Here is a 13,300-nt window from a genome sequence, read left to right on the forward strand (position 1 = left end):
AGATCGTACGAACGACAATGGCCCCCACCGTCCTGCAGCACTATATATACACAGATCTTCCGCACATTCCTTCCTTCAAATTAATACGTAGGTGCGCGCTTGTGTGTCTCCAATTATTCGATACTTAATTGACCCTACTATATATGATATACGTGTAAGCAACGGTGAATAAAATCACGTTCATCCATCCTATCAGCTAGGTCAATTATATTCAGCAAATAATTAGAAAACCATGCTGCACTGAAATCATTGAGCGCGCAAGAATTTTCGACTAACCATTATAATGGCGCGAGATGACCTAATATATTACTCACATAAGTTATTTCCAAATTGAAATCTGGAATTATTACATTATAATCCAAACACGCTTCCCGTACTTTAAGATTTAAATGGTAATGAAAAGTAATTTTGATTGGCTGCTTCCCGTACACTAATAAATTATATATCTATATTGCACGGGGCCGTTCGTCGAATATAATGGAATAGTGATGTCATCGGTGCGGTACTGCCCATCCGCAAAAGGGTTAAGTATAATGGCTTTATAGATACACGATCCTCGCGCAGCTAGACAATCAATTAGAGAGGTACGTAGCAATCAATTACCGCTAACTGGGATTTTAGCTGAATTTCGATCGGCCTACACCTCTATATACTCGAATGATAAATAATTTTTTATCACGCGTGAATTTTGATCGACCTCCAAAGGCCAAAGCAAGTGGAATTATTTACAAGCGAAAAGATAAAGCGTACGCAGCGCGAGCAGACTCTAGTAGAATTATTACTTATCGTCTACAATAAATGGCGTCGCTTTAATAAGATGATAAACCTGGTAGAAAAGGGGATCTTGGAAAGATAGTTAAGTACATATTATATAGCTGTATTATATCTTTCGCGATAGATTACTCAGCGGTATTAAATGGATCAGAGATTAAATATTAAGTAGATGCTCCCCTTCTATTAGCATAGTGCTAAACGAGAAAAATGGCAAATCTTGAGGGAAAGGATGAAAGTAATTGAGGACGGTAGTATGGTCGAGACAGTTTTTGAAAGGGAATTTTAAGTAGGGCCAATTATCAAATGATGCGTAGACACGGCGTTTGGCTCGTTAACGGGACGATAGACACCATTTGGAGGGATAACTCGTGACTTCATTATAGGAGCTTTTGGGGCGAGAGAAAACGTAAGGAAAATCACAGCTGCGAGGCTGGCAGCACACAGACAGGATGGCAGAATGGCAGAATCGCAGAATGGGAGACAGTCCAAGATTGTATGAATGCAGATTCGTTTGGAGTCCTTTGCAGAGATTCTCGACATTTCCGATAAATCACCGGGAACGCCCCACCTAAGTAAAGGGGGGTCGCTTTCTCTCTCTCTCTCTCTCTCATTCTCGATGCTCCCTTATCGTCTGCTCGATTCACATTATTCGCACGCTCATCGAAACCGAGGGAAGCGTGAAACTCGCTCTCCAATATATATATATATATATATACAGGTAAGAACCGAGGCTGCACCACGAGACGCAAACCTTAGATAAACGAAACGCGTGCAAACGGCTTTTAAATTGAAATAAATAACTGTGGGTGCGAGACGGCCAGCTTGTTTACCTAGAATTGCGTAGTCTGCATGCCGAAACGTTCATCGATAAACCGAATGCATCAAGTTTTCGCCGTAGAGCGCTGGAGGAAAGTTGAATCGAATAATGGGGAGGAAGCTGCATGGAGATTCCCTATATATATATATATATATATAAACGCAATGGAATAGCCAACGTAGAATTTTCTAAGTTTGGTTACAGCAGCCGAGGCTAATAGCGAGTCTCGGTTAGCTTTAAATTGGAATGCGTAAAATCGATGGGCACATTGCGACGTGTACGGGGTCCCTCTCGGAGTGCGCGCGGATTATGAGAACCCTCTGTATAACAAACCCCTGCGAACCGCTCGGTTTTATCGAAGCCCTAGCTCCGTTTACCGACACTCCCCCAATTCGGCCGTCCCGTGGAAATCGATGAATTAATTATCGGCTAATATGAACGTGCGAATCTCAAACTACGATGTACCTACTTATATATGTATAGGTAGCGATATAACGCACGTTGGTCGGTCCTTTCGATGCTTTTCTCCGCAGGAATTCTCTCTGACTTACATATGTAACGCTCTCGGGCAGCCGGCCATTATGCCAAGCTTGCCCTGAATAATGCAACGCTGGAAGGCCAAAAGCTTAATAATTCATTGTTTGCACTGGAAGATTGGTCGAGGAATCTGTACCGAGATAAAACTGTTCTTCTCGCGACCTCTAGGGTTTCAACTGGTATCGGATAAGAGTCGAGTTGCCTGTTCCAGCTCCCGATCCGCTGCAGATCTCACGCCATTTTACTCGATAATAACCCTTTAATGAATAGCGATTCGATTCTCCGATGACGCGCGCGTCCTTTTCTAACTTCGTCCTTTGGATGTTTCAAGGATTTTTTTCTTTTCTTTTTTCTGGCTTTAATCTATATAAAAAATCTGCAGCAATAAAGGAAATGGGAAATTTATGGATCTCTTGGTCTACAGTTTTTGGGAGAATAATGAGGGGGGGGGGGGGGGGGAAAGAAATATGATAATAACGAATGACACCTTAGGTCTGCGAGCTGAGTAGGAGATGCATACTCGAAATAAGGTTTTAAATAGTATCATTTATCGTAGAGCAGCTGGAAGGAACTAAAAGTAGAACCTTAAATGGTACCATTCATTCTCCCACAGCTGGAATGCTTACTCTACCTTTAGCGCTCTTTAAACAATCTATGGCTATACTCCATACATTACCATTAAGCTCACGCTTCTCTCAAAGCAACGACGATACTGTCCTAGGCAATAAATATTTTCTTTTTCTACCAAAAACTTGCGCTACCCACGCTAGGCTTATTTTACTTTAGTAAATGTGTAACCAGACTTGCCACATGGCTGCACCGAGAAAATGAATAAATACCAATTGTGGCGTGCGCAAAGTTCCTATCTTAAGTTTCCACTAAATCAATAAGCGTGCCGCGTGTAATAGCTTCAGGTTTGTCCTATAAATTACACAACTGTTTACCTGGATAAGCCTCCCTAGCCAATAGATCTATCAGTCACCGAACGTTCCAAGCTTTGCGCACGCAGGCCCAAAATCTTTCGTCCAATGTAATAATTCATCGTTTTTCACCGAAAGAAAAGTTACCGCTACACGGAAATATATTAGAAATTTTCTTTCGAGCCACTGACGCAACTATAATTCAACTGTGAAATTTACAATCAATATATATATATATATATAGAATCTTCCGTTAATTTATGGTCCGCATAATTAATTAACGATAGGGAAAATTAATATATCAGGCGATATATGTAATATATAGATAAGCTATTTTTACAAGTTTGCGAAGATGCTTATCGCTACGAGATTTCTAAACAGCGATTGACAACAGTCCATTGTCACGATAGATTTATCGCTGTAGATGTTTCCGCCGTTATAATAATCTCACCGACAGGCATTACCACCTGCGTATAGCAATTTCCATTTCAATATTCATGATCGTGCGCTATGGATATATTATATAGGATATCCATGCGCAGAATCGATATTCTAATTCGGTTGAGCGTTATAATTGCCGATTGGATCGATAGATAAAATCTGAATCGTGATGACAAGATGGCTGACAATTTATCTACTCGGCGAATTTTCAAGTAGTATCATCGAATCGAAACGTTTTAAGGGTGAGAGCAGAGTAGCGGCGTTGCTACAAATACATGCATACACATACCGAAGTAGATGGTGCAGAGAGTGTGCATATGCGTTTACAAGTAGCGGACAAACGCTCACTCGTTTTGCACTGCAGTTTTTCGTAAAACTGGCTGTGTGATTATTTGAGAATAAAATACCGATGTAAAAGAATCGCTATCGTTGGCAAACACAATCAGTGTAGACATACTACCCTTACCGGCTAGCAGCGACTGTACAGTGCGAGAAGGAAACTGTGTCACGGCAATTTTACATTTCGTATTTCTCGGTTCGTTATTTATGCAAACTATGAGAATATACGATGAGAAAATGTATGTTTATGCAAATGGAGTACACAAACGTTTACTTGTATTTTCTAAAGAGTTTTAAGCTTTAAAAGGGCTCGTGTGGTGATCTCATTCTCCTACATTACTTCGACTTGCCCTTTGCATCTTCCGCGACAAGAAGCTATTAAGAGTTAAATAATAGACATTGCGTATAGTCGCGGCTCGAGAGATTGGGACCGAGAACGAAGCGGCAACTGCGCGATCCGGCCAAAAGTATAGGTATTTCTTTCGAATAACGAGATTTGTGCGCAAATAACCTATACACGTATATCCAAATTGTGTGTATATCGCGGTGCGGTACAAAGGAGTTCTCTAGCCTCTTATCCGTATATATAATTGATAATCGAGGAAATAGGGGGAACTGTCATATTGTAGAAATTAAGGCCGATTAATCTCCGATTCTCTCTCTAGTCTCTCTGTCCCCTCTACAACACTCACCCGCCTGTTTATCCTCCTTTCTTGTTAAGTAGCAAAGCGGAGGAGTAGTATAAGGCTCTTACGCTCAAGTGCTCTCGTGTCTAACTCATAATTAGCGTGTTCTAATGACGACGTTTTGCCAAGTGTCTACCGTCCCACCATTCTCAACATTGCTTCTTTTTTCCCTTTCAACAAAGACACGAGTCGCTCACCTTTACTGCTACCCTTGCTTTCATGATTTCACACTCGTTAGGTTTATGGCATATGTCTTTTTGCGCGTACCTGCTGCTTGCTTTTTCGACGTCTATATATATATATAACACGAAATCGCGGAATGCACATTGGAAAGAGCTACAGGGCAATCACTGCGATACACCTTTTTTCATCAATAAAGTGATATGCGAACCAGCATACACGTAAATAGACTGATCAAATTAGCTCGTGCTATCTTCCTTTCTTTCGTCGTATACCTTTCATATAATGGAAATGCACACCACGTACCAAGTTCCGGGGCCAATTTTAATCATTCTTGTTAATTAAAATAATGCTTGCGAGATAATTAATTTGTGGCGCTGCAAAGTGATGAACGACCACGCAGGGCTGCGCTATTTCGTGGCAAGTTTGTGTAAACATAAAAGAGAACGCACACAACCTCCCTCTCCCTCTCCCCGCGTCACCTCTCCTTCTCCTGCAGCTCTTGCTCCTCCTCGCACCGCAGACACGTTACTGATAATACGCGCGCGCGCGCGCCCGCACACCCTCACGCACGCACACGTACACGGGCCAATCGATCGGAACTAATTGATAGTCGCAGAAATTAACCTATGTAAAACTGATCTCTCTCGTCTATATCGTGCTTATTCACGGTTCAACACATGTACCATGTACACACACACACATGAAAGCAACGTTGAAGTTTAAGAATATACGTATAGTATAGAAACTTTAGCCTCTCAGCCACCCCCGTACAAGATCGTTGCTCGGACGATAAACTGAACAAACAGTTAGCTAGACAGGAATTAAGTTGAGTTGAGAGATTTCCTCTTTTTCTCCTAGATTCTTTTATTTTTTCCGTTGTAATCTCGCCAGGGAATAATGCTCTGGAGCAAGTTGCTGACGAAAGCGGGCTTTCTCGACAAACTTGGAGCTTCCAGCTCGTATTAATCCGAACCGATTATCGCGTGTGCGAAGTTGAAGGGAGAATGGTATAGGTATAGGTATATATACGTATAGATATAAGGGATTGTGGGGCGAGGCGAAATAGGCAGGCAGGTAAGAGCGAGAGGACGACATGGCATAATCGCGCTATCGCAGACTCGCTACATTTAGATTGGAAGGCTTTCCGATGTCGATGCCCCAGCCCAGGGAGCGTGTCGAGAGCGGAAAGTTTTCGGGAAGAAATCCAGTTAGCCGTTGGTTGACGTTGTTCGATGACCTTCGGCACTCCACGACGCGACATCTTGATTTATTAGATTAGACCGGGCACTGACACTTACAGTGCCGCGAGCCGCTTCGCCCGAGCGAGGGACGAATTTTATTTACTTTCAGCGAATCGATCGCCGCTGCAGGCCGCGCAACCCCCTACCCCCACCCTCCTACCGCGAGCGATCCCGCGCAACCCAACACAACCTCCTCCTCCTTCCACAGTCGTTGCCAGCTTTCTCACTCTCGCTCTCGCTCTCTCACCTATATATCTCACCCTCATCGTTCGCCTTCACCCTCGCGACCCCCATTTCTCCCCATCCCCCTCTTTACCCCCAGTCTCTAACCCTAGCCCTGCCAGCCCGTTTCGTACTTTCCACCTTATATCATCGAGCTTCCCACTGCCGTGAATTCTCCCCGACAAATAGGCTCCCCGATCGTACACTATTCTCTTCACCTGACCGCTTCGCTAAGGTCGTTCTGCTCCCTGCTTTCTCTCTCTCTCTCCAGTTCACCGATCCTAGAGGATACTTGTCAAGGAAAAAAATTTCTATCGACCCACTAGACATTATTCTCGACTCCACTGGATTCATTCGATTCTCATACGACAGTGACAATTTTCTCTTATATATACACACACACAATGCTCTTTCCCCTAGCTCCCATTCCTCAGCTGTTCTCCTGCACGATATGTCATATTTATATCGATCTCGCATACATATACGTATATATCTTCTATATCAACCTACACTCCCCCCACCACCTCCTCTAACCCACCATCTCACCACGTGCCAATGCGTTTAACGGTCAATTAAAAATTCATCAAATATCCGCCGTGTTTACTTTAATTAAATTAACTTATTAAAAAGTTAGGCGAAGGAACATATTTAAGTTGGCAGGAAAATGTTAAATATTTGCAATAAAGTTTCAAGTTTAAAGTGTTTCTTTCTCGCTGAACGGGGAAATGGTAGAAAGTGGAGAAAAGAGAAGTTTCGTACTTTTGGTATTATATCAGTGTTCGCCCTACCGTCGCTCGTGAATTTACGCCAACAAATCAGCTTGGGAGTCGCTCGATTCTCTTGCCTGGAGCATTTTGCGAAGCACGGCTCGCCAATACGGCCGCCAGGGAAGTCGGGATAATGCTGGTCGAGACGAGAAGAGAGGAACGGCAAGCCGCAATACGTCGATAACGCAAACTATGAATACATATTCTTGAAAAAATTTATGTAATTTCTACAGGAGGCGCGCGCGCTCCACTTTTCAAGGCTTCTTCGCTTCTTCCCTTTCCATAACGCAACGGCAGATTCCGCGTAGATTGAATGCTAAATTAAAAGTAATCCATGCTACGCGTATCACCTTACCTATCAAGAAAGCCAGTCACTCTTCTGGATTCTTAAAGGAGAGGAGAAGCAACGTAGCCAGCTCTCGCTCGATCAGAAATTTATTAGAAAGGGGTGAGGCTTGCACGTAACGCGCTTAAAGCTGATGGCGGAAACTTTCAAAACCATATTACAATCTTTACGGCTTTCCGTTTTCAGACATTTAATTAACTCTCGACTCTGTTCCTCAAAATCGTCGGCCGTTGCTGCTGCTGCTGAATTCACGTAAAGCATTAAACGTTCATTACATCTGGTTAGATTCGCCTGGCAAAGCCGATAATTTCATCGGAAAAATAGTAGTCGATGAATATAAGCTTATAAATGCGCTGGCGCGAAGGAAAAGGAGCAGATGCAGGTTTGTCGAAACGAAGTGACTCGTCGATAAAACCAACTCCTCTTTTCAAATTGGGTTATCTCGTTTTTCTGCACGTACTTGCAAGCTCGGCCTCTAAAAAAAAAAATGTCCCGTTCTATTGACGTAATTAAAACTCATACGACCCTGGCAAACCTGACACATTTCGCTCATATATATATATATATAAGGGGCCATCTCTTTTGCTTTTACCGACGGAGAAAGGCTACACGCAATCTCTTTCCCACTTTTACCCGTATATATATGTATATACACCTGTCGGAAATACAAACAAAAAATCATTTCAGATAAAAAGAGTGTACGAAATGCGGTTAACTATGCGTGCTCGCCAGCTTTTTCCGGGTTTCACAGAAATCCTGTCTGACAGTTTTCTAGCGTTTTTTTTTCATTTTCACGCTACGAACCAGACTATATCCGCCGACTGAAAAATTTCTTTCATTAAATTTTTACAAGCATTTACTATTTATCAAAAGAATCTTGCTCAGACACTGCTGTTTTCACACGTTACTGTCAAACGCATTAGTTAGTTTAGTTGGTAGTATATTCCGTGTCAGTGGAAGAATTTTGCAAGAATTTTTCAATTGTAAAGGATCGGTAGGGAAGAAGAGGGGGGTGAGAATGCGCGTAAGGACGAAGATAATAAAAAGGTCGGTCAACATATACGGGTGAATAAATGGGTAATAAATGTCTTTTAATAAGTCGCTCGAGTCAATGCGCTATATAGATGTTTACAGAATGCCGGTGATTTAAATATTCGAAAAACTCGATGGCCTAGTACTTGTGAGTCAAAACGTGTCAGAAATTTAATTATTTTTAAAGAACACAGGCGGTGGGATAGAGTCTATCAAAAGATGTAAAAAGGGATAAAAAAACTCAGGTAAAAGGGCAGCTGCGATAACGAGAGCAGCGCTTTCCATTTTTGCTCTCCCTCTCCACCGCCCACTGCCACCTCTCTCTCTCTCTCTCTCTCTCTCTCTCTCTCTCTCTCTCTCTCTCATAGCCCCTCGCTCTAGTGCGTCCTAGTTCATTTCTTCGTGGTAGAGATGAGGCCACTACGTGCCGATATTAAAGTGCTATTTAGTCGAGAATAGCCCGAATTAAAATTCCAGAGACGGATTCTATCTCAGGCAGATATTCCTATGCCAATCCTAGGTAAAGGCAGGAGAGTGCGAGTGCGAGTGCTGCGAGTAGATGAGGGCGTACACACACACACACAGCGTCGCATACATGCACGCGCGCGGTACTAATATATTTATGAGTGTGCAACTGTGTTTGCGGCGGAGCAGCAGCGTCCTAATCTAGCAAAGTTGAAAAAGCGGAGAATATTTCCAGCGAGGCATTCGGTGCTGGTCGGGGCTTCGGGATTGAAGTTTTAAAGTGGCAGCGGGATAATTTCTGGGCACATACCGTTGAGTCGAGTTAGCCCGGTCGCGTCGCGTCGGTACATTTTAAGATTTAATCTCTGCGGCTTATTGGTCGATATCGAAAATTCAGCCGCGCGCGCGAGCGAGGCTCAACATTTGACATTGACGCGATGCGCGCGCGCGCGCGCACGCAGGCGATCCTTTACTCTCTAAAGGCCCCTCAGAGCTGTATCACACTGTCTGTTCGTCTTAATTTAATTAAGTCTTAAATGCCAACGGGGAACTTTGTGACGATTCCGTTCCGGCGACGTGACGAACCTTCCAATTTATGCGTTTGACGGAACTCGCGCGGAAATTGCTTTGACAGGTATAATTGCATCGCATAAATCGGCCAAATTGCAGCTCCGCTCCAAGCAGAAACTTTTACCAAGCGTGCCCACTCTTTAACCGAAAGATCTACGTGCTCCGAATCTAACTGGCGCACTGCGCGAGAACAACTTTTAACCTCCTCACGGAGATGCTTAATATTTCATTCATTTTCCGAATTATGTAAAATGCCACTGATCGTTACTTCCAATCAACATGGCGTCCGAGCCTTTCACCGACTCTCCTTCCATCATCCTTCCATCAAATGCCCCCTATATTTATCTCTATATATATATATATATATATATATATATATATATATATATATATATACGTGCAGTAGAATACATGCAGCTACTCGATTAGTAATATTGCTTTGGATCAGATCGATACACATATAACATGGCCCAAACGAGTTTCTTTTATCAATGCAGCTGCGTGTGTTAAAATGAAACATTTGACGGCATGGCATCTATTATATCTCTTCTTGTTCGGCCGTATTTTTCAATGAAAGCCGATACGCCAACCAGAAATGGACCATTTCAAATATGCTTGTTTCGTTGTAACAGTAATCTACGCTTATAAAAGCATACGGGTATGGTCAATTTCAGCTTAAATCACATTCGATATTTGACGTTTTTTTTTTGTTTTTTTATCTTACTGCGTTTGTGCGTATTTGTTCCACATTCTTTTTATTATTCGAGCAATAGGCCGCTGAAATATCTCATTCGAGCGCTTGTACAACTTATTCGAGCCCGACAAATGGTTTCTCTCCGTTAATTATGTGTCGCGCGCTTTCACGGTCATTAATCACGAATCGACGATGCTGCGAGCGCAATCCCCCCCCCCCCCAACCCCTAAATCCCATCTCGATCCGTCCAGTCTTCGAAACCGTCGAATCGTATCATTCACCCAGCTCCGCTTCCTTCTTCTGCTCTCGGGTATTAAATCACTCCCGCGCCATATAATTCTCGGCGCCTAGCGTGCTTACATATGCGAGACGAAAATCGATGCCTTAACGACGCATGCCTCGCATTTGCCAAACTAATGCCTCTTGCCGAAGGAGAGCTAGAAATCTTTAGTCCTTCCTACCCTTTTACAACCAACTGCTTTCACGTACAGGTGTAGGTGTAAACACGATCGCGCACCGGAGACGCAAAATCAATGGGCGAAAATCGTAAAGCGAAGAAAAGCGGCACACGCACGCACACAAACACAGGCATATGTAAACACACGCAGCAATGCACGCACGCACGCACACGGATGCATGGTTGAAAGACTGGTTGATTGTCACGAGCTTGTTAGAATATCGATCGCTCGAATGTTTTTAGGAGCAGCGCGCTCTTGACTCGCTATCGATATACGAATTAGTGCAGGTAAAGGACCTACATATGGATGGTTAGGCAGGCTCAAATCGCGCGTCCGACCAAGCTCGTCTCTCTCTCTCTCTCTCTCTCTCTCCTTCGACGCTTATAACCTGTTCTCGAAGGTCGAAAAAGCTGCGTACATATATACACATAGGCGAGCGTGGCGTGAAAGTTTCGGTCAACAGCTGCGCGGCAGCTTGGACCGCGCGAGTGAAAGATTGCCGGATCAGAGTGCAGATTTGGCAAAGACGGCAGAAAGGAGAGGATTGCGAAAGTGGCAGGATTGGCAGGATCGAGGCGCACCTGCGCTCGGATTCCTCCAACCTGTTTCTCTCTCAACGTACCTGCTGCTGCTGATTCCCCCGCAGCACAGGCTTTGAGTAGCACTGCGATTGCAGGCTTGGCGCCTTCTACCCTTCAAATCCGTTCGATCCATGAGGAAATTCTTCTGCGTCCTGAGCATTGCACTTGTTGTAATCGGCGTTATATCCAGTCGTAACACTCTTCACGACGACATACAATATATATATATATTTGCATAAGAAAAAAAAAATCTCACACAATATCACTGGGATGTCGGAATGGAGCACTTGGAAACGACGCGCAACGATAGAAGTGCGGAATAAGTGGTTGAGGTGAAACTGTCACAAAGCTCCCGTTGCGGAATGGATATGGCGTGCACTGGTCGTACGGATTCATAAATAATCCTGAAACAACACACTGGGTAATCCTGAGAGGAGGTTTCGGAGGGGCCGCGATTGAGGTGGGCAGCTCACCGCTACCAACCACGGGGCCCGGCTGCTCGGCTCATGTTGTCAGGAAGAATCTTGGAGCTCGAGCGGTAGTCCTCGCGAATAATAGTCAGCGCAAGCCGTCGACATCACGACATACGGTCATGCACGGCTCGCACACTCTACCGGAAACAACGCTTTCGCCGAGATACGATAACGATGCCAACGTCGCGCCGCGCCGCGCCGCCGTTTTCACTTTGCGCCTTTTAACGTTTTTCACCGTGGAGAACGGTGGTAGCGACAACGATGCCGAGAGGAATGAGTCAAAGTCGTCCAGCGGGAAAAATGATGGGAGGAATGACGATGACGGGCTGGCTGATTCGCGTCGATGGTAATCCTGTGCGATAGGAGGATGGATGAAGGATGGTGCGGCGACGAGACGGCGTAGTACGCGAGAGAATTGGCTACCAGCAAGGACATCCGCACCGCAGGACCGCCGCTAAGAAACTACTGGAGGCGCTGGGTCGACGGCATCGACGCCCCCACTATGCGGCCACCGTAACCCCACCACTCTGGCAATCGCACGGCGGCACACGCGCCCCTAGCCCCCTACCCTAATGGCCACGACGCGAGCTACCCGGAGCGTGACACACGCTTCTCGGCCTGGAGGGGGCTACGGTCGCGTGGCCGCTACCAAAGGTGGGGGAACCTCTCCTCTATCCTCTATCGCCCCTCAATGCCCTCTCTCCAACGCATGCGCGCTCCATCTACCGTCGAGCAGTCAGCCAGCCAACCTAGTATTCCATCCTTCCTTCCTTCGACTCCTCTCCTCTCCTCTCCACCCCTCTTCTCTTTCTCCCCTGCCCCTCTCTGCCACTCTCTCTCTCTCTGCCTTTCTTTCTCTCTTTCTTCGGGCCACCCTCCTCGATGTTCCCCTAAACGCCAGGAATCTAACTATGCTCCTACTACGTCCGTCTGCTGGCTCTCTCTCTCTCTCTCTCTCTCTCTCTCTACCTATACCTGTCCATTCGTACTCGGTACTACTTCACCACCACCACCCTCCTCCTTCCTCACCCTGCTCCACTACCACCTTTCACCATCATAGTACAACGTACGCGCACTCGAAGACCGTGAACCGCCGTACCGTCCGAGGACATTGTACTCGACTGCAACCATAATACCACTTTTTGCATTATTACCGAACCCCGCCAAATTGCAACATTGACCGTTATCAGTTATCACTGTATCTCTCTTCAAACTGATATCATTTCGCTGATAAAAGACAGAGGCGATCGAGACAACACTTGAACTGATACGTTCCTTTTACTTTTGACTCGTCGTCGTCGTCCGAAGGATTATTGATTATACTACTTATAATTCTCCGTTAATTGCCATACGGGTCAAGGAATATTATATCATTGAAAATGTCAAACACCCAAATCATCCCGTTCGAGCTGTCCAAATATTATTTTACTCTTCAACTTTTTGGAGCTTTTCCATTATCTTAAATGACTCTGCTAGCAAATGGACTCGTGTAAAAGAGACCTTCTGATTTTGAAGTCTTTTGAATTAAATATGATGGGCAATTGCGAGAGAGAAATATCGGTTTATTTGGTTGACACACCCTTGGAACTTGCATCAAGTATGTTCATTCGGTATGTCTATTTGGCTTTCATACTTGATGTAGGTTGACGAAGCCGACGAGCAATGACGTCTTCAGCACGTTGAAGATACGTGGCTCACCATCTCCTGGGAGATAATACTCGGGAAAGCTACATTGGTACTAAACTGATATTCCA

At 44.7% G+C, this 13,300-nt stretch overlaps 1 protein-coding gene across 2 annotated transcripts in view; it reads right to left on the reverse strand.

Annotated features, from left to right (window-relative positions):
• Positions 1 to 11,718, reverse strand: part of LOC136782434 (irregular chiasm C-roughest protein-like) — a 103,337-nt gene extending 91,619 nt beyond the window's left edge. For both annotated transcript variants that reach the window (XM_066741864.1, XM_066741863.1), the window contains exon 1: positions 11,115 to 11,718. In XM_066741864.1, the coding sequence (XP_066597961.1) occupies positions 11,115 to 11,233 (119 nt within the window). In that variant the 5' untranslated portion in view covers positions 11,234 to 11,718. The remainder of the gene's footprint in view (positions 1 to 11,114) is intronic.
• Between the last annotated feature and the right edge of the window lie 1,582 nt (positions 11,719 to 13,300).

This window comes from Prorops nasuta, unplaced genomic scaffold, assembly GCF_024137725.1.
Source record: "Prorops nasuta isolate Cenicafe-Biocafe unplaced genomic scaffold, Cenicafe_Pnas_1.2 PNAS00027, whole genome shotgun sequence".
NCBI lineage: Eukaryota > Metazoa > Arthropoda > Insecta > Hymenoptera > Bethylidae > Prorops > Prorops nasuta.